The following is a 25,440-nucleotide window of genomic DNA, read 5'->3' on the forward strand; positions in this document are numbered from 1 at the left end:
AATTGGCATTGCATCAGTTTATCAAAGGAGCAAAGATCACCCTGAGAGGCAAAGGGATTTCATAAGTTAATGTCTACTAAACTGATAGTCCAAGGTCTGTCCTGGAGGCTAAATATATTTACTTTTCCAGCACTTGTACTTTGACCGATATATCAAACATGCCAACAGCTCCTTTTTTAAAACCTAGATCTCATCCAATGTTTCACGGTGTACCTGCAAAAGGGTCAATGGTCAGAGCAGAAAGCTTTTTTTACACACAGTTCCTTGGGGTTAATTGAAAAGAAGTGGGGTGATGGTAAGAGAGAGGATTCAAGCAATTTGGTTTTACCAGAGGGTGGTGTCTTTTTACAGTCTCTGGATGCCCATCCAAAGGGCTACAGTCCTTTTTAAAAAAATAATATATTTTTTATTTGATTTTCAAAATATAAACCTACAATGCCTGAATAGGGAATAACTTCTGAATAAGCAGCAACACTGTGCAACAAACCTCTTCTAGCAGAGCACATAGAGCAGCATTTTCCAAACTTGGGTCTCCAGCTGTTTTGGGATCACAGTTCTCATCATCGCTGACCACTGGTCCTGCTAGCTATGATGGGATGATGGGAGTTGTAGCCCAAAAACAACTGGAGACCCAAGTTCAGGAAACCTTAACCTAGAAGCATAGCACAGTGGTGAAGGGAATGAATCCCTGGTTGGAAATCTCCAACCATTAACTCATTAGAAGTACCCCAAGACAAGCCATTGTCTCTCATCTCAGCCCTCTCTCCCTGCCTGGAAAATGGAGATAAGATCAAACTGCCTTATCTGCAAGAGCTGCAAAACCTGGAATCATTGCATTTGTGGCAAGGCCCTTCCTTGCAGCCGTGATTCTTCTGCGCAAATCAGTTTTCCAGACCAGGCAGTGGGAGTGTGCAGAGTCAAGTGCAGATGAAGGGCTCTTCATCTCCACCACCTTTTTAGTACCCCACCGAAGACTTTTTAGTAAGCTTAGCAGTCATGGAATAAGAGGTCCTCTTGTGGATCAGGTATTGGTGAAGTAACAAGAAGCAGAGAGTAGGAATAAATGGGCAGTTCTCCAGTGGAGGGATGTAGACAGCAGTCCCCCAATTATCAGTTTTGAGGCCTGTGCTTTTTATTTGTTCACAACTGATATGAAGTTAGTGAAGTAGTCAAGTTTGCTGATGATACTTAACTGTTCAAGGTGGGCTTTTTAAAGGGATTGTGAATTGCTGCAGAAGGATTTCTCCTGAATGAATCGGCAGTAAAATGGCAAATACAGTTCATTGTAAACAACTGCAAAGTGATGCATATCTAGGCAAAAACCCCTAATTGCATATATTGCACCTATATACATACTGCATATATGCTCATGAGGTCTCCCATACAATATATTTACTATGAATAAGCGACAATATGTCTAACTTTACCCACCCAGGCGCTCCAAAAGATGCCAACAAATGCCTAGCCACATTTTCAGTGGTTTGGGTGTTGGCTCTCCTAGTTCCACTGAACTGCAAATGTTCACAAACATTTAATGTTTCACTTCCCCTATGGCCCCCGCCTCATCCCCCAAAATTGCAAGCTCCGACTCCAGCATTGTGTCCACTCTGTTTCATGTGTTCTGTCCACGTGTTTCCAAGTATGGTTATTAATTAAATCTCTAGGAAGCTAATCTTGGCTTGTTTGAAAATACTGTAGATAGAAATAGTGCTGTCCCTTGGCAAACAGGACTCTCAAGTGCAACATACTGGCTTAACATTTTCAGGGAAGAAAACACAGCAAAGCTTTGTTTGGTGTTGCTTTATCCAAACTATTCATCCAGACTTTCTAAATCAAGCTTTTTTAGCCACCACAGGTGCTGGTAGGGGATAGGTCTGTAGGATTTGTCTATTCAGGATGAGGCAGGGGTGAGCAATGTCCCCCCAATTTTCTTACATTTTGAAAACCCTCTCTCTGCTCCACAGTGCATACTGAAGCTTCTAATGATTCATATGTGGCTCTTTAATTTTTGGTAACTTAGTTCTAACAAAGATAAACCGTTTTTGGGTCTCACTTGGGCTTGAGGGCTTGAACCCTCTTACTGAAAGACAAGAATTCTGGTGAGAGTACACACACAGCAATTGTATTAAGTGCCAAAGTACTGGGACAGTACTGCCTCCTGAATAGACAAATGATGGTGAAACTGTATTAGGTTCAGGAAATTATACTCAGCGAGTTCTAAAAGATTGTACAGCTAACATAAAACAGGGAATACTTTTTGTACTCTAGTGTCCAAAACACAAGATGGTACATAAAAAATGCACTTTGTAACTTGTAACATCAAAATCTGATGCCGGTAGCTCAGAAAATTGATGAATCTTAGCTTTGTAGCATGTGCTAAAAGCCTTGCAAGCTCATCTGTAAAACGGGGGTTTTATTGCTCTCTTCATTATTATTTTTCTGATGTGGTTGCAATAAGGGTGTGTGTGCACCTGTCTCCACAAACCCATTTGTCATGTCTTCCTTTCACCTCAGCAGTGAAACCTCCCAGGCAAGCAGGATAAAAAGGAGATGTACCTTTTCTGCTCCCCTAGCAGCAGGTTTGTAGGGAAATAATTAAATTACTTCCTGTGCATCCCATTAAGCAAAACCTCACAGGGCTGAACCTACAATTAGACACAGTGAAGCAACAGCCCGAGGTGACTGATGCTGTGGGCTAGCAGCCCTCGAGCTGTTCCTCCTGTGCCCTCTGGCCGGTTTGTCACACAACCACTACGCTTCAAGGTTTGGTGGGGAACTCCATCCTATTGGTAGTGTTGAAGATTCAGCTGCCAGTCTAATCAACTTCTGCATTTCAAAGGGGGAGGCGCCATTTTGTCCTTTTCCTCAGACAGCAAACTCAACCCAGTTTTAAAACGGAGAGGTTATCGGTTTCCTAGAATTACTCAGGAGAGAGATACTGAACAGTGCCAAGTGAGTGCTTAATTTAGATAAGATAACGCCACGTCACAGCCAGATTCCGCCACAACCTGTTCTTTGCCCACTGGTGTCCCCATTCAGCTGGGGTCAGCCAGGCACCACTTCAGCATTCTCCCGACATGCAGCTCACTGCCTGTTTGCTCCCTTTCAGGCCTGTTTTATTTTAAGTTGTCCTTCCCACCCCCCCACAGCAGCATTCAAGGTTTCTTTTTCAACTTGAGCCCCTCCTTCTCAACTTTCTGCGCCCTCCTCTAGCCATGCATCAGCCATCTATTCGGTGGGTGAGCATACACAATACCTCACATACAGCAGCCCATTGCTATAGATAATGTTTTGTGTAAAATACTATTTTGGCAGAACTCTCTCTCTCTCTCTCTCTCTCTCTCTCTGCCCTTCACTGTTTTCCATCTCTCTTGTTTCCTTGCCTGTTCAATCGACTGGGCTTCAGATGTATTTCACCCCAATTTGAACAGAGCGCGGACAGACAACCACTGAAATAAATGTCTTTCAAATATTTGGGCATTTATTTTGTGACTGGCAAATAAAAGCTGAGGAATCCAGTATACAGTGGTACCTCAGGTTACATATGCTTCAGGTTACATACACTTCAGGTTACATACTCCACTAACCCAGAAATAATACCTCAGGTTAAGAACTTTGCTTCAGGGTGAGAACAGAAATTGTGCTCCGGCGGTGCAGCAGCAGCAGGAGGAGGCCCATTAGCTAAAGTGGTGCTTCAGGTTAAGAACAGTTTCAGGTTAAGTACAGACCTCTGGAACAAATTAAGTACTTAACCTGAGATACCACTGTATAAGATTCAAAGCATCCCTTCCTCCAGAGCATTCCAGCATTTCTGTGGAAGCGATGGTGGAAATCTGACCAATGTTGATCAGTCTTTTTGAAGTCAAAGTAATTTCCTATACCTTGTAGTACAGGGGTATGGGGGGGGCATAGTGTGCATATTTGCTTGAATGCCATGGTTTTAAAATAGTAACACCTCTCAGGATGGGGTGAACTCTCCTTCCTTGGAGGTTTTAAAGCAGAGGTTGGATGGCTATCTGTCATGGATGCTTTAGCTGAGATTCCTGCATTGCAGGGGGTTGGACTAGATGACCCTTGGGGTCCCTTCCGGCTCTACAGTTCTATGATTCTATGATTTTTGAGTTCTTTGGTACAAAGGCAGCATATCAATGTAGTTAAAATGAATCACACTTTGCTCCGACTTCCAAGAAGTTACCAGAAATGGCTATGTGTTTGTGTAGGGTTGCCATATTTTGGAAATTCCCCTTGGACGTCGTTTTAACCTTTGGAATCCTGGCAATGTCCGGGAAAATCCAGACATATGGCACATATATGTTTGTATCAAAGATTCACCATTGCCTCTGTGCACAAATCCAACTGCAAATTTTAAGCACTTTGGAAGTTCTTCCTCATGAAACAAAGAAAAGACACTTGCTTTTAAAATCCCTATTAGGGTGATAACTTCATTAAGCCAACAAAGATATAAGAAAATAGTGTGAAAGTTTCCAGTTCTCCAAACACTTCATCTGGCTCAGAAGTAGGCAACTGGGCACAACTCCCATTAGCCCCAACCCATATAAACAGTGATCGGAGATAATGCAGGTTTGTAGTCCAGCAACATGTGGAGGGCACAGAGTTTGCTACCCCTGTTGTAGGATGGTAAACAGAGAAAGGCCGGGGGGCGGGGCAGGGCGGAGCGTGGGGAGAAAGCAGCTTATAGTGATGTTATGGATTCTGCATCTTTTCAAAGGCTTTAGATGGGATCATAGAGGAGCTGACATACATTCAAGTGAGCCTGTTTTAAGGTGCTGGTTTCCGGTTGCCCGTAGAGATGCTGGGAAGGTGGAACACACAACGGTTGTGTGTCAATAACTGAAAACCACTTGTAACCATGGTCTCCCCCTGCTAGTCTGAAAAAGAGTTCTGTAGAACTTGAAAGCTAGCACACTGCTCTAATATGGCTTTCGGAATTTTTCTTACGGGCCAGCACAGATACCTTTACCTTTTGGGTTGCTTTTTACATTTATCATTCAGCAGCAAGCAGACAGATCAAGAAAGGTTTGTAAACGGCTGCTCCCATGAAGCTATTCAAGCAAAGGATGCGCAAGTATTTTATGCCTCCGATTACCAAGGAAATTGAGATAGTGCAAATGGCAACATAGTTGTTCAGCAATGCCAGAAGCTTAAGTAGTACAGTTAATGGTTCATCCCTTGCTTTACAGCCGATGTGATGTGGCTACCTTTTTTCGGTCTGACGGCCACATTGATCTTTGTCCCACCTTACAGGGATCACATGGCAGTGGTGGGTGTGGCCACACCACATTTGCCCACACGTCTTGCAGACACACAAACAGAGGCACACAGCTTCTCCATCTCAGCTGGTCCATGCAGGTCATATGAGGAAGGGGCCTATCACCCTATCAAATATTTGATTTTATGACCCAGGGAGGATGTCTTGGGAGGGTGGAGATAAAAATTGCTTGGGCTGGATCAGGCAACAGCTTAGGAAGCAGTGGCTCCATTTTGAAAAAAGTGCTAGGTTCTGCTGAAGTTCAAGTGGCACTGTGGAAAAGTATTCTGCTGAAAATGCACAATGTTCTGTAGGTATCCAAAAGAAAGTGGTTAGAGATGTGAGCATCTCATGGAGGGTGAGGCAGAAGATCTCAGCAACAACAAAGGGTCTAATGCAGGGGTCAGCAAACTTTTTCAGCAGGGGGCCGGTCCACTGCCCCTCAGACCTTGTGGGGGGCCGGACTATATTTTTTTTTTGGGGGGGGAATGATCGAATTCCTATGCCCCACAAATAACCCAGAGATGCATTTTAAATAAAAGGGCACATTCTACTCATGTAAAAACACGCTGATTCCCAGACCATCCGTGGGCTGGATTTAGAAGGCGATTGGGCCACATCCAACCCCCGCACCTTAGTTTGCCTACCCACGGTCTAACGGAATCAGTCTAAGACTTGTTGTTCTCAAAATAGCCACAGGCACAAGGCAGCACAAAGGGGAACTAGCCTGAATTATAGTTGTTTGTCCATTTGCAAGGTGAATGAACATTAGCACACTTGGCAAAGCCTATGTTTAAAATTACACGGAACAGGGTGATCAGAGGATGATTACTTGTAAATACAAGTGAGATCTGCAGCTAAGTGCTGCAGTGTGGAGTGTTCCTGTTTGTGGCTGGCTGGGCTAGTACTCTGTACTCTTCCAGTCCATACCATTCCCCATCTCTTCCCTTGACCCCACCTCACCTAAAGATTTAGCAATCCTCCACTGACTTTACTCACGTCTTCTTTGGGCTGTTTTATGGGAGGGCTGCTCCTCCCCCTGCAGACTATCTGAAATTTTCTGTCTCCCCCACTCTCAGCAGTCAGCCAGCTTTCTGTGGGCACTTGAGCATGATTTCATTGGGTTGTTTTAGGGGGTTTCCTCCCCCTTTGTCCCCCCCACTCTAAACATTGTTTTTACTGCAAACCCTGAAGTTGCCTCAAGCTTGCTAATTCCTCGTGTCTATTGCAATTTTGACTACATAAGCAATGGCACTGAGAGAAGTGAATCAGAATTAGAATGCAAGATGATAGATTGACTTGTCATGATAATGGAGCTCATTTTTATCCAGGCTGCTTTCAAGCTAATACAGATCAGCTTAATATCTCAGCTTCAGTTTTAAATGCACTGGTTTTTTTATCTATAGTGTCATCTAGGCCAGTGTTTTTCAACCTTTTTTGGGCAAAGGCACACTTGTTTAATGAAAAAAATCACGAGGCACACCACCATTAGAAAATGTTAAAAAAATTAACTCTGTGCCTATATTGACTATATATATAAAGTAATTCTCTTGAATAGGAATCAAATAAACACAAAGAAAGTAATTTATAATTACTTTATTATGAAATAGTAAGTAAACAGAAATATGAAAAATTATAAAATACTTTATTCAGTGCGCAACCTGGGCCTGTTTGGCTGAACACAAAGCTGATATTCTGGCTGGAATCGAAGAAAGACACACACGTGGCTCTTCGTCAACAGCTCTCAGTCTCTCTCTGTATTTAGTTTTTATAGCAATCATGCTTGAAAAGCTCATCTCACACAGATATGTAGTGGAAAATGGGAGCAATGTCAAAATATCTTTGTTTGCCAGAAGGGGGAACTCCTTGGCAGTATCCAACCAAAAACTGTCCAAAGGTAGATCAGCAATTCTTAGCTTGAAACCACGATTTTGTCTCAGTTCAGTTAGTTCCTCCTGCTCCTGTAAAGTCATGTCCTTTCCACCAACTGATGCTGAGCTATAAGGGTCCCTAACCCAGTCAAGGCATTCAGTGGAGACTGAAGAAAAATAAAATGACAACTTCTCTGGTCCTCCTGGTGACTCGAGTTGCAACGTCTTCTTCTCTCCACTGCTGCGCACACTGTGCTCGGGCGGGAAGGAAGTCGGAAGATGATGTCCTACTGTGATAGGTCCAGGCTGGAGTCTGGACCAATCACAGCCCGGACATCAGAAAAGTGGAGGGTGTCCCCCTGAGGAGTGCCAATCGGCGCCCCTGCTGGCCGAGGGTGGGGTCAAACCTCCCCCCCATACCCAGGACACAGTCCGGCGCCCGCCTAGTGGCTGAAAATTTGAATTTTTTTAAAAAAATCTTTCGAATTTTTCAATTTTTCCCACGGCACACCAGGCAACATCTTGCGGCACACTAGTGTGCCGCGGAACAGTGGTTGAAAAACACTGATCTAGGCAATCATTTCAAAGCATGTTCTTTTGACATTTGATCCTGAGAAAGAGATGGAGGGAGACCTAATGTCCAGAATGATGCATAGACAATACTGAAATATCTACCCAACATGTATGAACCATCTGTGGGTGAGTGGAGAGGAGGAATAGGGGAAAGCTCACATCAATGAATCATAACCCCCAAATTCCCAGCTTAATTTTTTTGAAATTTCTAGCTACTTGAACTATGTGGGGAAATGTACACACATTATTGCTGCTAGAAATGAGCCTGCTCCCTCATTCTCCCCAACTGCTTTTCTCCAACGCCCAGGAAAAACTCCTGCAGAAACCTATGCCTCCAGCCATTGCTGCACTACAGGTCCCATCACTCCTGACCATTGGCTACAGTGCCTGGGGCTGATGGGAGATGAAGTTTAATAATATCTGGAGAGCCAAAGGTACCCTACCACCACTTTAAAAAACCCCCCAACAAGTATAATACATGCTGCAGCAGCAAATAGGTGTGGGTGTGCTCACCTTACCAAAGGAAGAAGAAAAAGGAACTAGCATGGTTGCTGAAACTGACTTCTTTCACCAGCCCACCAAAGTCTCATAGCAAACTTGGGAGAGCAGACTTCAAAAATCAAGCATCTCTCCTGTCAAAGGGTTTGAAGGCACACATTGAAATTATATCACTGCACTGAAGTAAGTTAAGCATCTATTTGTATGAGAGACTGTACGTAGTCTGCTATGGCCCTCTTTGGAGGAACAGCAGGATGTGTGGCATATGGAAAAGAGCTTATCTACAGCTTGCCTTGACTGGTCAGCTTCAGCCAGTCATCTCGGCAGATGGATGAGCTATGGATTTAGGATCCCAGGAGACTCTGCATAATGGAGACAGGCCATTTGTCATTAGCTAGTATCAGCATTCCAGATAGTACTCCAGAAACAAACACGCTGGCTTTAATCAGCCTTTACCAATCTTGTGCCTCCCCCTTAGCCCCAACAACATACTTCCTTTCTCTTGCTAACTCTACTTTTAATTACATGCTTCACCCCCCTTCTAATGCTCTTGGACAAAAAGGTCTCTGCAGCTTGAGGAATGAGATTATCACCCCTCTTATTGTCCATTCCTGGTCACCCAACCACTGCCAGTGTCCTTTCTCTTGGCAGATCAAGATGAGCAGGTGACAGCAAAGGTTGCAAGGTTTTTAGCTGGTCCAATCAGAATAAGATCCACTGTTTGACAATTGATTCAAAACCCTAAAATGTATTTTACATAATTGACTTTTTATTTCTATTCCTTGTTGTTTTATTGCTATGGCCGATGGCTGATGCAAATAAAGATTCATTCTCTGCAGCTTTTATTCCACAATGTGTGCTATGGTCACAATTCAGAGAAATGCACATCTAATTGTGCATGCCCGGTATTCTATTTTTATTTAACAAAATTTATATACCACTTGATTGGACTAAAACCTCCAAGCAGTTTATGGTAGTTTACAGACTCGAGGCAAAACGAAACTGCAGTCACCTGTGCTGCGTAGCAAGCTTAGAGGAGCTTCAAAAAAGCCACTGGAAGTGCAGCACAGAGGGAGAGGGGAGGAAGCAGGAAAATGTTGAATGTTAAAGCCTGTTGAATAGGCTTAAGCCCTTAATTCAGGGATGGGTGAGCAACCTGTGACTTTCTGGGTGTCATTGGACCCCAACTCTCATCAGACCCAGTCAATATGGCCAAAGTGGTCCAAAGGATGGAAGTTGGAGAGACCACGGTTATCTGGAAGACCACAGGTTCCCCACCCTAAAGAAACTCTGAATTCACACACTTAATAGTGCATTGTCTCACCCACTGAATTTATTTGTGTGGTGTTATATTGATAAGCAAGACAGTTGAAGTGCGGTGTTTGTATTTTAAGATTGTATTTTACATTGTAGGGAGGAAACAACAAACCGATCTAAAAGTTGGAAATGGAAATGTACTGGTAAATTTTGCTGGGCAGAGCCGTGGCAGTTTTTGACTCAAAACTTGCAGAATAGTGGCAGCAGCAGAGAATTACAGCTGGAATCCTGCCAAGGCTTACTTGGGACTAAACTTCCAAGGGAACATGAATAAGATGGAGTCGTGCCTGCCTGAGTTTCATAGTCATATCCCTCTCCTCCAGCAACCAGAGAAATTAGAAACAAGAGCAGGGCACTCTCAGCAAACTACATTTCCCAGGATTCTTTGGGGTGAAGCCATTAGAGGTTTCAGCAAAATATGTGTTTGGCACGCAGATATACTCAAAAAAAGGCCTTAAGGTGCAAAAGTGACGGGTGTGTGTCTTTAAGTCTTGTACAAACGTGTTATAACCAGTCAAGCAATGCTCCTGTCTGCCTGTAAGCAAACTCCTTAGAACAAGAGCAATCGCGGGCGGTAAAGTCACAGGTCGCGTCAGCTCCATGGCCATTTTCAATAGTCTTGCGGCCCTTTAAAGAGTGACGCATTTAGGAGGCCATTAGCAATCTGTTAGCCTTTGACGGTGCCAAAACACCACAAACAGGCTAAGCCTCCGTCATTGTTATAAGCCTGCTGCGGACTTTTTGCCTGTCCCAGCCTTTATTCTTAGAAGTTTCTCAGAAATTAAACGGACTGGGCTGGGCGAGGCGCGCGTTGCAGCAGCGCTCCCAAGGCGCCCGCGCCCTCAGGCCGCTGTTTCTTGCAGGGTGAGCAGCCCGGGCGCCCCCCTCGCGCGCCGGATCGGCTGCCAGGGAGGCGACGTGGGCTCGGTGCTCCCTCTGCAGGACTCCAGCGGTAAAGGCGGGAACCCCACATTTACATGCCTAAGGGGGGCCGAGCCCTCTCAGCCGTCTTTTTCCACCCTCTTCCATATCCAATGCCCTTGAATGGCTCCAGGTAGAGAGTGGAAAGGATACTTATCGCCGCCACCCCCCCTCGCCCCTACCAGCACTTTGACAGCTTCCCCTCAGGTGTGGCAAGTAAGTCCCAACCTTAAGGGAAAGAGTCGCGCACGCTCGACTGGTGGGACCCTCACCCTCAAATGCGCAGGGCAAAACTCACACCAACCCAACCCACCAGCATCAGCAAGCAGGGGCATCCAATGTCTCCTCGTTTTGTTTGGGGCGGCGGGAAAGACGAGGAGGGGGGAGAGTTGGCTTATTACATTTCTATACCCCCCCCAAAAAAACCCCTTCTGGCTGAGCCAGAACACGAACCAGGTAGGTGCGAAAATGAATGCCTATTTGAAACACTGGAAAACTGCTGCCAGTTAGTGTAGAAAACACTGATGGACTACTGGTGTGACTCTCTGCAAAGCAGCTTCTGGTGCTCCTATCATGAATGTGGACAGTGGGCATTTATCCCATATACAGATCAGAGGCATACTATCATATGCTTTGCCCAGTGCTGGATTTATGTATAAGCTAAACAAGCTATAGCTTAAGGCCCCACTCTCTTGGGGCCCCCCAAAAATTAAAGGAAAAAAACCCCTGGATGTACATTTCCAAATTATAAGATAAAAAACAAAATAAAACCTACATACAGCAACAGTAGCAAATGGCTATTAGGTCCAAAAATTACCATATAGCATATATTCAACACCAGAAACAGCAACAATTTGTTGTTGACAAAGGACAGCTGGACATATAAAGGGCCCCATTACCTTCAGTAGCGTATTGCCTCATCAAACCTAAATCTGGCCCTGTTTGCATCACTGAGTGCTATGCTGTGTTCCATAAGCTGTTCCACTACTATTATTTTTCTGTCTGTGCAACAACTTGTTATCCTTTACTCACATATGTTTAAAGGAACTTTACAGCTGCAGACGAGAATGGGCATTTCATTTATCTTTGCCATTTTCCTATCCTGCATTAAAATTTGTGTGCAGCACAGTAGCATGAAGGCACCTTTTTTTAGCATGTTATGTGTTAACTAATCTTTGAGGCACATGCATGTCCAAAAAGAGCCAAATATGTGTGTGTGCGCACACACCTTCGGTACTATTTTAGCTTGGGTGCCCCATGCAGTGGTGGAGCTTCATGCTCCGGCACTGGGGTAGGGGGGGGCGGGGGGGGGGCTGGCAGTGTGTGTGTGTGTGTGTGGGGACAGCCGCAATGGCACCCCACTGGGATTGCGCTGCCGGGGGCAGTACACTCCTCCTGAACCTCTCTTCCTTCGCCAGTGTCCTCATGGTCACTGTACATCTTCTCAGCTGCAAGAGTTGTACTATTCTGCATAGAGAACTGGTACTTGTTTACATATTGCTATTCTACACATTTGGGATTAAAAAAAAACCATTTAGATGGAGACAGATTTAGCAGTCAGGATCATGGCCACCTGCAGCCATTAGTGGAGTGCAAAGGTGAGGAATCAGCCCAACACTGGTTTGCAGCCCCAGCACCATAGCATGACTGAGCAAGCATGTAAAGAACTTCACTTTTAGAATAAGACTACAGTATTTAGAATTAAAAGGACCGCAAAAAAGTGTGTCAGTATATCCCCAGCCACCAACATGAAACAGGAGTTAAAGCTCTGAGAGAATTCCCTTTATATTTCCCATCAGCCTGAAACCTTCCCACACTGGGCTACATCAATGAAAAAGGGCTTAGGTTTGAGGTTGGCTGCCAGTTCTGAAATTAAATGCTTTATTTATACATAGCTAGGGAAAAATCTAACAAGGAGAATTAATCAAATGGAATATATAACTTGAGTGGATAAACTTTTTCAGCCAGATGTAGGACTAGTCCATGCCCTGCAGGCCCCTTTTGTTAAGGGGTGGGGCTGCCTACCTGTTGATCAGCTGACATCATTATGACATCAGGCAACAACTTCAAAAAGGCACTTTGAAATTATGCAGTCACTCCAGTCAGCTAATTGGAGCCTGGGCCCCATTTTGTTTGGTACACTGGTATACAAAAGAATCTGGGTTTTCTATAGCCACACAGCATAAAGAGAATTATGAAATGAGTACGCAAATGTGTCCAAGCCAATGGCAAACTTGGGAAATCTGTAACGGGAAGGAAAGCATTGGATGCTTTAAGCAACAAAAAGGCGGCTTGTTTCATATGTGGTCGGTATGTAAAAGGCAGCCAAATATTGGAGAATGGTGTTGGGGTTAATTGGACAAACATATGAAATGAAGCTAGACCTAGACCCAGGTATATATTTAACTACATTAAATATAATGTCTAAGATGAAAAACATACAGATCTGTATGCCCTCACTATTTTATATGAGAAAACACGGAAAAGTAATTCATGTCTCCGAGACTGAGCTACCACAAAAACTTTGAAAGCGACATTAAATTATCAAACTGACAGTTCTCTTAAGGGGGAGCACTATATAAAGAAGTTGCAGAATGGATCGGTGATCTGGTAGGCAGGTTTTAGAGGACTGGAGATAAAAAATACATTGTTCAAAGTAATATTCTATGTGTCAAGCTTCTGTACGTACACAATGTGCTGTATAATAATGATTTGCTTATTGGCTTTTTAGAGAGATGAAGTCTGGTGAGGTCATATTGGAAGCAAGTTCTTCAGAATAGCAGCAGAAACAACGTATGTACCTACTGTTTAGTAAGGAACACAGCTAAGAACTACCGTATTTTTTGCTCTATAAGACTCACTTTTTCCCTCCTAAAAAGTATGGGGAAATGTGTGCGCGCCTTATGGAGCGAATGCAGGCTGCACAGCTATCACAGAAGCCAGAACAGCAAGAGGGATTGCTGCTTTCACTGCACAGCAGTCCCTCTTGTTGTTTTGGCTTCTGAGATTCAGAATATTTTTTTTCTTGTTTTCCTCCTCCAAAAACTAGGTGTGTCTTACAGCAGCAAGGATACTCGTTGCCAAGTATTGGAAAAATCAAGATTTGCCCACGCTGGAAGAATGGCAGATGCAACTGATGGACTATATGGAACTTGCAGAAATGACTGGCAGAATCCGAGACCTGGGAGAGCAAGATGTGGAAGAGGATTGGGAGAAATTTAAGGACTATGTACAAAAACATTGTAAACTATATGAGTGTTAAGAAGGATGAGAGATTTGAAAATAACAGGGCCCATAAAGTTAGTTGACAAGATTATGAGAATGAGTGAACTTTATGAGAAAAATATATTTTGAATAATTATTGTGTTAAAATTAGGCTTTAAGACCTAGATAAAAATATTCAAAGTTAGGGACAAAATATTGGAAATATGTATTATAAGAATTGAAACAAGGTGATAAGTTGCTGGCTAAAGTTTTATAAATGTGGAACGTAAGAGCGGGAGATGTGAGGAAGTCCAAAGGATGAAGAAAAGATGGGTATGACAAGATGTTAAATTTTATGTTTGTTGTTTCTTTCTGTCTATTATTTGTTTGCTCTATCTTTTCTCTATTGTATTAAAAAATTCTTAATAAAAATTTATAAAAAAAACAAAAACAAAAACTAGGTGTGTCTTGTGGTCTGGTGTGTCTTATAGAGCAAAAAATACGGGTAATTAACCATCTCTTGTCACAGCGCCCACCTCCATTCTCACAGAGGCCTGCCTATGGTGTTCACTGCAAAAATCTTAGGTAGTCAACAAAGACCTACTTTTTAAAAAATTAGCACTTTTTGTTTCTTTAGCATGGGCAGGAGCACTGAACTTCATAATGTGCACCTCCCAGATCTTGAACAGTTACGGGGCTTAAGCATGCCTTACCTCTCTTTGCTTCCATTTTCCTGTTCACCCCCCAAACCACCAGCATTCCATGTTTCAGCTTCCCCAACCACAGATTTAATTGCTCAATGCACAAGCCCTATGCATGCATTCAAAAGAACATGAATTCAAAGGACCATGCATTGTCATAGTGTTCCAACTTTCCCTTTGCAGTTAAGCTCTCACACCATTTTTTGTACATGCGAACAAGGCTATAGTAGTCAATCTGAACTTCCAGTTCCTTTAGAACCCCCCCTGGCAGTGAGAACTGTCTATAGAAAACAATAGCGAAATCCAGGATTTTAGTTTAGCTGCGACTGGGCAGCAATGTGTCCTCTTTGTCCCCCCCACCTGCTGCCTCCCTAAACAAAGGGAGAGCAAAGAGGGGGATTTGGTGTTCAGCAGGAACCCCAAAGTTTCCTCTCCATGTAGCTGATGAGTTATAGAGGTTTCTTACCTCTCTTTAAGAAATGTAGCTTCTATGTGGGACAAGAAGCTACAGTTAGAACTGGATATGGAACAACTGATTGGTTCAAAATTGGGAAAGGAGTACGACAAGGCTGTATTTTGTCTCCCTGCTTATTTAACTTATATGCAGAATTCATCATGCGAAAGGCTGGGCTGGATGAATCCCTAGCCGGAATTAAGATTACCGGAAGAAATATCAACAACCTCAGATATGCAGATGACACAACCTTGATGGCAGAAAGTGAGGAAGAATTAAAGAACCTTTTAATGAGGGTGAAAGAGGAGAGCGCAAAATATGGTCTGAAGCTCAACATCAAAAAAACGAAGATCATGGCCACTGGTCCCATCACCTCCTGGCAAATAGAAGGGGAAGAAATGGAGGTAGTGACAGATTTTACTTTCTTGGGCTCAATGATCACTGCAGATGGTGACAGCAGCCACGAAATTAAAAGACGCCTGCTTCTTGGGAGAAGGGCAATGACAGGCCTAGACAGCATCTTGAGAAGTAGAGACATCACCTTGCCAACAAAGGTTCGTATAGTTAAAGCTATGGTTTTCCCAGTAGTGATGTATGGAAGTGAGAGCTGGACCATAAAGAAGGCTGATCGCTGAAGAATTGATGCTTTTGAATTTTGGTGCTGGAGGAGACTCTTGAGAGTCCCATGGACTGCAAGAAGATCAAACCTCTCCATACTGAAGGAAATCAACCCTGAGTGCTCACTGGAAGGACAGATCCTGAAGCTGAGGCTCCAGTACTTTGGCCACCTCATGAGAAGAGAAGACTCCCTGGAGAAGACCCTGATGTTGGGAAAGATGGAGGGCACAAGGAGAAGAGGACGGCAGAGGACGAGATGGTTGGATAGTGTTTTCGAGGTTACCAGCATGAGTCTGACCAAACTGCGGGAGGCAGTGGAGGACAGAGGTGCCTGGCGTTCTCTGGTCCATGGGGTCACGAAGAGTCGGACACGACTAAACGACTAAACAACAACAACATCTCTCTTTAAATATCCCATAAGTTATTTGTGTTCTGTTTTTAGTTAGCTAGTTAGTTCACATGTCTGGAGAGTCCCACCCAAGGGTTTAGAAATCACTACCTTGTTTTGGTGTGGCGGCATTTCCCCTTTAACTGAGATCGTGAACTTGGGTTGTCAGTGGCCTGTTAAATAAAATGAGTGAATCACAATTATTCCCTGGAAAGAGCAAACAAACAAGCCAAGCTATAACTGCTTCACATTTATTTCCAGCAAGTGTTCAGGTTTTACAAATACATTCAGACAGAATTTCAGTTCCTCAACAGAAGAAAGGAATCATTAAAATGCTTTGAGCTAGCTTATCACTGGAAAACCCACCTACTTTTCATTTACAGACATGCTTAACTATTGCACTAGAATGTAACTTTGTGTTTTAATTTGTATTTAGGGGAATTTTGTTTCCTGTTCATAAACCAACCAGAATAGAAGACAGCAAGCATTTGAACATTTCTGAATGCCATATTTAACAGAGCTCATCAATCCAGTCTGATGTAGGCTCATGGACAAGTTCAACAGATTCCTTCCCAGCACCCTCCATTCAATTGACAGTAATGTGGGCCACTTCCCACCCCAATCTGTTTGAAAGCACTTCTGTGTAGAACTTAGCAAGAAACTTGCATGAAGTCATGCCTGTGTTCCATGTAGAAAGCTGCATGTATGATCTGCATGCAGGTTACAGGTTACTGCCCACTCAGACGTGTCATCACACTGGATTTTGTCATGTGTTTAGCCACCCTAGTAAGGTATTTCCTAGACACACAACTAGGACATTTTTTTTTTTACAATTACATTCTTTTGTAACATGAGAGCCTTCAAAGTTAAACAAAAGGTTATTCATTGCTTTAAACGAACCTTTACATCTGGTAGTCATCATAATAAAGAACAGGAGCTGTCTCAGACAACCAGTTTCAATCACTAAAAGTACTTATTAAAACTAAGTGATTGAGCAGTTAGCAATAATAAAACCTTCTGCGCCCAAACACTTGTCATAAAATTTCTTCAAAATAAAAAATATTTTCAACATGATTAAAGAAGAACACTACAAAAGTGCCATGAAAGGACAGGCATTCTACTTTTTTGCTTATCTAGAGAAACAGTGCTTCCACTCTCCCCCTAGCCAAAACATTTCACAATTCATGTCTCTCCCCCCTCCACTTTGAAGAAAGAAAAAAGATAACAAGGAAACCTCCTTATGCCCATACTTTGCCTCTTTCAAATCAGAGGGGGCTAATGAAATGCTGTCCTGAAAATACCTGCCTCAGTACTCCATTCTAAGTCTCTCTCTTTTTTTTAAACCAACAGGTTACTTTCCTTCTATTGTTAAGGGAAAATATCACATTATTAATAAATCAGCACTGGCTTTATTGGCAAGTGCACTTGGTAGCAATCATATCTGCATATTCTTTGTACAGAATTGATCCATCAGGCTCTACCTCCAAGACACTCAGGGGGCTGTATTCAGCAGGAATGCAGGAGGGCCTGGGGACAGAGGGGTTTATTTTTTCATGTATGAAGTTCTGTATCATCGAGTGCATAGGAGAGCTATAGCGATGCCTAAGTACTCTTGGACAGTCACCTTTGCAATAGCGAGGATTGTATCTGTGTGGTGCAATTATCCAACTGTCCCAGCCCAGCTGGCTGAATTTCAGCCTGAAGTTGTGAAGCTTACAGTCATTTTGTGGGAAAAGAAACCGTTCGTAGTACTTACGTAAGTTGTCTATGGAAACTGGTTTGCTTTCCTCTTGCCCATCTCCATCTCTTCGGAGACGAGGCTTTCTTGCGCTCTGTTTGAGGTCTCTTCCTGCCTCTCCTCCGAGACCTGCGAAAGGACCCCTTTCCAGCCTGGCTCGCATGGAGTTCCTTCTCTTGTGCTTGAGAAAATCCCATGTAGGGTGAGCTTGCTCACTGGTGTCATTGAGGTACAGGAGAAGAGAAAGCGATGCCCGTGTCATATTAAAGGGATCCTGTTTGGAGTTGGAGGGCTGGTCATTCGGGCAAACAATATTCACAGCCATGTAAACGCTTCTATTGTTAGAGGCTATCAGAGGCCAGATAAAAGAGGTCACATCAATCTCAGCCTGTTTGCGTCCAAGTTCAAAATGGAAAGCCGTGGCATGTTCAATATTGGGGTGTGCGTGACCAGAGGCACCATCCGCCTTTACAACTAGATTACCTGTACACATAACAGCCCACGATCTAGGAAATGGTTTATCAAATGAGTAGAGTAAGACCGACTTGACTAAGTTCTCCAAAGCAGTAACACGGTCCAAGCTGAAGAGGAAGTCTGGTGAACGAAGGTCTCCTGCCAAAAGAAAGAAAAAACACTTTGTATCAATGATAGCAATTTATTTGTAATATGTTATTTAAGCAGCAACTCCAGCTTTCCCATAGCATTATAAGTATCAAGGAAGATTTCAATTGTGTGCCTTACTTTAAAGATGCAGTTTATTGCTAGAGCAACCCCAGAATGTTTTAGAGGGGCCAAAAACTTGCATTTCTTTCTCTTGACTTTCCAGGTCTGTTCGACTTCCAAAAAGTTCAGAAACCAAGACGCAGCTTCCAATTGGCTGCAGGAAGCTCTTGCAGCCAATGAGAAGCCACATCGGATGTTTGGGTTCCAAAGAACGTTTACAAACCAGAACACTAACTTTCAGGTTTGTGGCGTTCGGGGGCCAAAATGTTCAGCTTGCAAGGTGTTCAGATCCAAATGTTCAGCTTGCAAGGTGTTCGGATCCAAGGTACGACTAATAGGCTTGGATCCTAACTAGGGCTCAATTGTTACAAGTTATTAAATCTAAACAGTGCTCACACACAGTGTTAAACAGATCTATATAAATGCCACCAAAATTATTATTATATTTATTTATATCCCTCCTTTTTCCACTAACAGGGACTCAAGGCAGCTTACAGCTAAAGTATAAACAGCTAAAAACATAGGGGAAAAAGCAATCATTAAACAATTGAATGCACACACAATCTAATAAAACATACATATCATTCCAATAAAAACACCACAGCTCAATCCCTTTTATTAAAAATGGGCAGTTCCCAAAAGCCTCTTGCAACAAAAAAGCCTTCACCTGCCAGCATAAGGACAACAAGGAAGGAGCCAGTCTAATTTCTCTAGGAAGGGAGTTGTAAAGTTTGGGAGCAGCCACCAAGAAGGCCCTCTTCTTGTGTCCCAAGCATGCCTGCGAGGATGGTGGGACCAAGAGAAGGGCCTCCCCTGAAGATCTAAGAGCTCAGGCAGGTTCTCTTGAGAAATATGGTCTTTTGGTTAGCCTGGACTGAATCCACATAGGACTTGATATGTGACAACCAGCACTTTGAATTGTGCCCAGAAGCAGCCATATGCTCCCTATAACCAGCATGTCACCAGTCTGGCTACAGCTCTGAGCAAGTTGCAGTTTCTAAGCACTTTTCAAAGGCGGCTCTGTGAAGAGCACATTACAGTAATCCAAACTGTGGCCAGATGACCAGACCCATTCCGAGTTTTGTGCCAAAATTAAGATTGGCTTTATTACAATCCCCACTTGGCCTATCCCACAAATAATTAAACAAAGCTCTTATACAGTTTTGGATATACACCCAATAGTAACATTAGAAATCCCGTAATAGAAATCCAGCATGAAGATACACATTAGAAAAGGATAAATTCCCATTCCTGCATGCTTGGGAACATGAACTACTCAGAGAAGATCCATGTGAACTTGACCAGAGAGCTTATTGACCTCTAAAGGTTGCATACTTGCACAGACACAAATACAGGACCAATAAATTGTAATTTTTTTGTACCTTTATAAGAAGAACAGTATAGGATGGGATAATAATAACAAATCTACAGATGGGATAATAATTCAACCCCAAAACACCAAGTGTGTATATGTGAGGGGTTTTTTTTTGGGGGGGGGCATTGTCATCAAATATCTCTTCACTGACCTTTTGTTTGTCCTATGGTGAGGTGCTTGCCTTCAGCACATGGAGTTAAGAGTCGGACTGTGTTATAGAGATGGTTTATCTTTGGGGATCCTTCTTTGGTAGTAGATCTTTTATAAAGCCTCTTCATGTATCTCAGGGCTTTGGAATCCAGTCGTGGTCCTGGCACACAATCTTCCAACTCCTGCTGATGGTGGTCAGACAATAACTTGGAAGGAGTAGGCAACTGGCCGTAGCCATTTTCTGCATCTGGACAAAATAACAACACTGGAGGCAGCTCAGAGACTTCTGACACCAGCAATGTCTGAGATCCCCCTTCATCCTTGGGACTGGGGGAACACAAGACACCATAAAAAAGTAGCCTTAGAGACCACAGACAAACAAGTACTTCCCCAAAAATCTTCATGATGGGGATTTGTCGAAGCAAAGAAACCACCCTTTCCACATGCAGTTCTGGTCAGTCAGTTCTGGTCTGGTCAGTTCTGGTTTCTTAAATAATATCCAGGTGTAATTCCTTTCTAACAAGGCATTAAAGGAAAAAACATATACCTGATGAGATAATCCAGTTTACTGATCATCTTAATACTCCACCGTGTGTCTCTGCTTGTGAAATTGATTGCTAAGCCAGGTCTTCTCCACTCCAAGGCTTAACTAAGCTAACTAGGTAAGTATAGCAAATGCTGTAAACCCAAGCACAACTACCTGGAAATAAGGCTGCAGGCCCTATATATACTTAGCTGGAAGTAACCTCAGTTGAACTAAATAAGGATTACTACAAAGTAGACTCGCATAGATTGTACTGTTTTGCTTGCCCCAAATTAACTAAATTGTACCTCATTCTGGAAATGTGCTTAGTTTTAGTACTGTAGTTGCAACATTTCATTGTACAGTGGTACCTCGGGTTAAGTACTTAATTCGTTCCGGAGGTCCATTCTTAACCTGAAACTGTTCTTAACCTGAAGCACCACTTTAGCTAATGGGGCCTCCTGCTGTCGCCACGCCACGCGATTTCTGTTCTCATCCTGAAGCAAAGTTCTTAACCCGAGGTACTACTTCTGGGTTAGCAGAGTCTGTAACCTGAAGCGTATGTAACCCGAGGTACCACTGTATAGTTGTGCACAACACCGTCACATATGGTTGCTGGTCTTTGACCTGAATTTTACCCCATCATCTTACAAGACAATGATATGCGTAGGACATCATGAAACGTGAGAGAGGTTGGAAACCAAGGGATCTTAACTATTTGATTTTGCTTTTCACGTAAAGGGAATAAAAGGAATCAGGAAAGTAGCCCTTTTTTTAATTCTTAAAATTTTAGGGATTAATACTGCCTGTAATAAAACTACAACTTTTTAAAAAAAACATCAACTAAGCATATGTAAACCAAAATAAATGCCAGGAGGATGTCATCAAAGAGATTTCTCTCACCCGGAATGAAGAAAATATTGACTAATCCATATAACGTTGATTGGGTTTCAGATATGTGTGTGTGGGGGGGAGGCTTTGAAGCAGAAATCCCAGGCTTCATCAGCAGAAGGAGTGTGAGGGCTTCTCAAGTATGAGAGTGCTGGCTTGCTACATTTTGAAGTCAGGTGCATTCATTCCCATCTTAGGGGTTGGGGGGAAGCTGTGATACAATTCATTTCAGGGCCCAAAATTACTTAACTGAACCACTGTATGGGACGCTGCTCTTGAAGACCCTCTGACATTCAGAGGTTTCTTGTGAAGTTTGAGCAGAAAGCCACCGCATATAAAGTCATCTTTACTCTAGTGTAGTTCCCAATGTGTTCTACGGTGCTTACAAGTAATTGTGCATCAGATTAGTTTGGGGATTTTATGACTGCTTATTATTCTGTTTTGCTGAAAGTATTTATATAGTTTGTTTTTATTGGTTTGTAGCCATTATCAAATGTTGATTCGAATATATGAGTAAAAGCAGTGGGGTTTTTTCAGGGGTGCTCAAGGATACACAGTACTGGCACCTCTTTTTTGTTGTTAAAAAGTGTGGCACTTACTGTAACAACTTCATGGTGAGTACCGGCACCTATTTTTCTAGGGAAAAAAGCACTGAGTAGAAGCACAGTGAAAGTATTAAAAACAAACAAACCTGGATTGGAGCTGTGCAGCTTGAATTCATGTCTGTCCAATCAGAAGTCAGCCACATTGTATTCTGTGGGACTTGTTCAAAAGTAATTGTTCATAGGATTGCAACCTCTGAGTTGGATCACTTGATTCATAAAGCCTTATGCAACCAAGAACACCAATACTTCCAAGAACTGCTGCTTCCTGTATTAATCTACATGAACCCTGGTTTTGTCATCTGAAACCTTATTTAATTTTTTTAATGAATTTGAATAATATTTTTACAATCTGCAAGCTTTTCTTTGTGTGCCTCCTCTGAAAGAGGTTGCTTGAGTTCTCCAGGTGAGAAGGGACCACAGATTTCAACCACTGATTTCTGAAGCAGACCTGCAGATTAGGTTTGGACAAATCGGTCAGTTTTGGCTTATCTCTGTTTCTCATTTTTCCTGTCTATAATTCAGTTTGCCACATTTCCATATCAGTTTGCAGGTTTGTGTTTTGTTTTGTTTTGTTAAAATGATCTTTGTACCCTAATGTTTCAGTATGCGGTCTTGACTAAAATACATGTTTGCAATCAATTTTCTGTAACATTATACATTTTTGTGTGTTATTTTCATATATATATATGCACATTTTTATAAACACCATCCCTCAGTATAAATATTTTTGAACATGTTTTTGATTAGAGAACTGCACTGCAAAATTCAAGAAATGTGAATTTCAAAGAATAACTATTTCAGCCTAAGCATTGTTTTGGAAGGTGTGAAATAAATAGATAGGTTTGCACTGAGCTGCAAAACAAAACAAAACAAATTTCTTTCTCATTGTTACTGAAGATATTGGCAGAATTAGATTTTCACATAATAGTTGTAGTGCTAGCATTAAATAGCTTTGCCTATGTTGTTGATCATTGTGCCATAAATGACTTCAGTGCAGTTTGTTGATATGAATATACTTATGCCAATGTAGCATTAATCATTGCAGGGATAACAGAATTATAGAGCTAGAAAGGATCTTGGGGTTCATCTAGTCCAAACCTACTGAACACAGATCCTGCATTGTGCAGGTGCACCTTCTTGCCACCAGGGGACGCTGTAGTAACTGTAGGAACGTTCACTTTGGAATGCAAATACAAAGTGTTTCTAAGGATGCTGCAAACTTAAGGGCTTTTCTGGATATTCTGATGCATTACAAATATCTGTAAATTACCCGTTTATTAAAGAGGATCCAGAGAAATTCATCAAGGTAGTTCTGTTGCAAATATAACATTTTCCCCAACCCTCTGTTTTGTTTCGGAGGACCTTTCCAGGAAATGTTTAAATTTTTCACTTTGTTCATAAATACAGTGCTTGTGTTCACAAAGATCCACAAGTAGGTTAGCCTGAGTAACGTCTGAAGGATGGATTGCTTTGCTGCAGGGTAACAGATATACAATGCTTTAAAATGGGGGAGATGCAGTAGCAAGGGGGATCACTTCTCTTCTTTTACTAATATGAATCCTAAAGATAAATAGAAGAAAGAAGATTTTTTAAAATGGCAGGGCACTGTTCTGGTGGAGGAGTGAGAAATGGTAGTTCTATTGAATGTCGCCACTTTTTTTTTTAATGCTCCCCCTTTTCTTTTTCAGGGTGGTGTTAGATCTATAAATATGTTTGAAAACAGAAATAAACTAAAAACATTTTAAAGACTGCAACATGGAGTGGGCATGAGAAGAGGGAGTACTGTTACTCACAGATGCTACCCAGGTAAAGGTAAAAAGGTAAAGGACCCCTGGATGGTTAAGTCCAGTCAAAGGAGTCTAGGGGGTTGCTGTGCTCATCTCGCTTTCAGGCCGAGGGAGACAGTATTTGACCTCAGACAGCTTTCCGAGTCATGTGGCCAGCATGACTAAACCGCGTCTGGCACAACGGGGCACCGTGACAAAAACCAGAGCGCATGGAAATGTCATTTCCCTTCCCGCCATAGCAGTACCTATTTATCTACTTGCACTGGTGTGCTTTTGAACTGCTAGGTTGGCAGGAGCTGGGACAGAGTGCGACAGGGTGAGCGCCCATTGCCAGGTTCCTTTACTTTCTTATTGGCATCCCAGGCATGACTGTAACTAACAAATTATATGAGGCTCTTCTTGAGGATGCACCAGTGAAATTTCTCTATTGGCAAACATACACACCAAACCAAAAAACTCCAGCTGTTTTCAGACTTTGAAAAAGTACAGCTGCTTTCAGAATTTGGATCACATTGAAATTTGAATTCCACCAGGAGAGTTTGACCGGCAACGAAGTGAGGCAGGGTGGAATACAGATGTCTAGCTTTGTAGTTAATAGATCCACCATATGCAAAAACAATAAATAAAAACTGTTCATGAATTGCAGCCTGCAGTGAACTGCTACTTAAAATGGCCTTCTAATAATAGTGTAAGAAGAAGCTGGGAGAGTCTGGGCACATGCAAATTGAACATTTGCCACCATGAAGAAAGTCTAGACCCTTTGTGGATTAAACCAAAATATGAAGAGTATGATCTCAGTTCACTTTTAATTGGAAGGCTCCTTAAAGGTACAAATGCCCTAGTAATGACTGGTTAAGTCCAGTCAAAAGCGACTATGGGGCTGCAGCATTCATGTGACTTTAGGCCGAGGGAGCCGGCGTTTGTCCACAGACAGCTTTCTGGGTCATGTGGCCAGCATGACCAAACTGCTTCTGGCACAACGGAATACCATGACTGAAACCAGAGCGCACAGAAACACTGTTTACCTTCCTGCCGCAGTGGTACCTATTTATCTACTTGCACTGGTGTGTTTTCGAACTGCGAGGTTGGCAGGAGCTGGGACAAAGCAACAGGAGCTCACCACATCATGGGGATTTGAACCACTGACCTTCTGACTGGCAAGCTCAAGAGGCTCAGTGGTTTAGACCACAGCGCCACCCGCGGTACCCAGGTACACCCACAAACACATCCCTGTTCTTGCATAATTACTAAGGACTTGCTAGTGGTGGTGATCATGAGGAACTGCATTCTCCTGGAGACAATACAATGACATTTAAGTACCTGCTGGGAATTATTATTACATTTTCTAAATTTCTCTATCACTTACCCCAAAATACCCTGGGCCATGTCCAGAGTGCTGCATGAAGTTTAACAACAGAAGTGCTTTTCAAGGATTGACATCTCGACCCAACTGTATGATTTCTGAATGGAAAAAGAAGGGAGCTGTTTTGAAAAGCCTGGAGAAAAGCTATTCTTCCCACCCTGCCCTCTGGTCTGCTAAGTAAGACCATGCAGTCTACCCGTGATGAGTCTCTTCACTGGCAGAACCCCATCTTTGGAACTGCCTCCCCAAGGAGATGTGTATGGCCTCGTCACTGTTGGTTTTCAGGAGAATTTTGAGGATGCTTTTATCCCAGCTCACATTTCATTAATGTGCTATGCTTGAAAGCATTTGGCTGCTGGTGGTTTAAATTAATGGTTTTGAACAGTAATCTGTTGTTTTTATTGTGCTTCTGATGCTTTATGACTTTTAAAATTTCCTTTTATAGGCTGTCTTGTGAGGGCAGTGTGCCCT

The 25,440-nt window shown here is 42.7% G+C and overlaps 1 protein-coding gene across 3 annotated transcripts; it reads right to left on the reverse strand.

The window, feature by feature from the left end:
• Positions 1–6: 6 nt before the first annotated feature.
• GDF9 (growth differentiation factor 9) lies at positions 7–21,124 on the reverse strand. Of its 3 annotated transcripts, none has more exons than XR_014561549.1 (4): positions 19,802–21,124; positions 17,571–18,164; positions 15,926–15,987; positions 7–41 (listed from the first exon to the last, which is right to left on the reverse strand). XR_014561549.1 is itself a non-coding variant. In XM_083728291.1 (2 exons), exons 1-2 carry the CDS (start codon positions 20,202–20,204, stop codon positions 17,224–17,226), a joined length of 1,344 nt encoding a protein of 447 aa, XP_083584417.1. In that variant the 5' UTR covers positions 20,205–21,124; the 3' UTR covers positions 16,050–17,223. The 3 variants fall into 3 exon arrangements, 1 of the variants encoding a protein (XP_083584417.1); XR_014561550.1 differs by lacking the exon at positions 7–41 and adding an exon at positions 102–213; XM_083728291.1 differs by lacking the exons at positions 7–41; positions 15,926–15,987 and having other exon boundaries at positions 16,050–18,164.
• Positions 21,125–25,440: the final 4,316 nt, after the last annotated feature.

Source organism: Podarcis gaigeae (assembly GCF_964106915.1).
Source record: "Podarcis gaigeae genome assembly, chromosome: 2".
Classification (NCBI taxonomy): Eukaryota; Metazoa; Chordata; class Lepidosauria; order Squamata; family Lacertidae; genus Podarcis; species Podarcis gaigeae.

Coding starts and splice junctions, on each gene's coding strand:
- GDF9 (XM_083728291.1), bottom strand. CDS start 20,204: ATGAAGATTTTTGGGGAAGTACTTGTTTGTCTGTGGTCTCTAAGGCTA. Junction 18,165..19,801: donor CACCATAGGACAAACAAAAG/GTCAGTGAAGAG, acceptor TTCTTTTGGCAG/GAGACCTTCGTTCACCAGAC.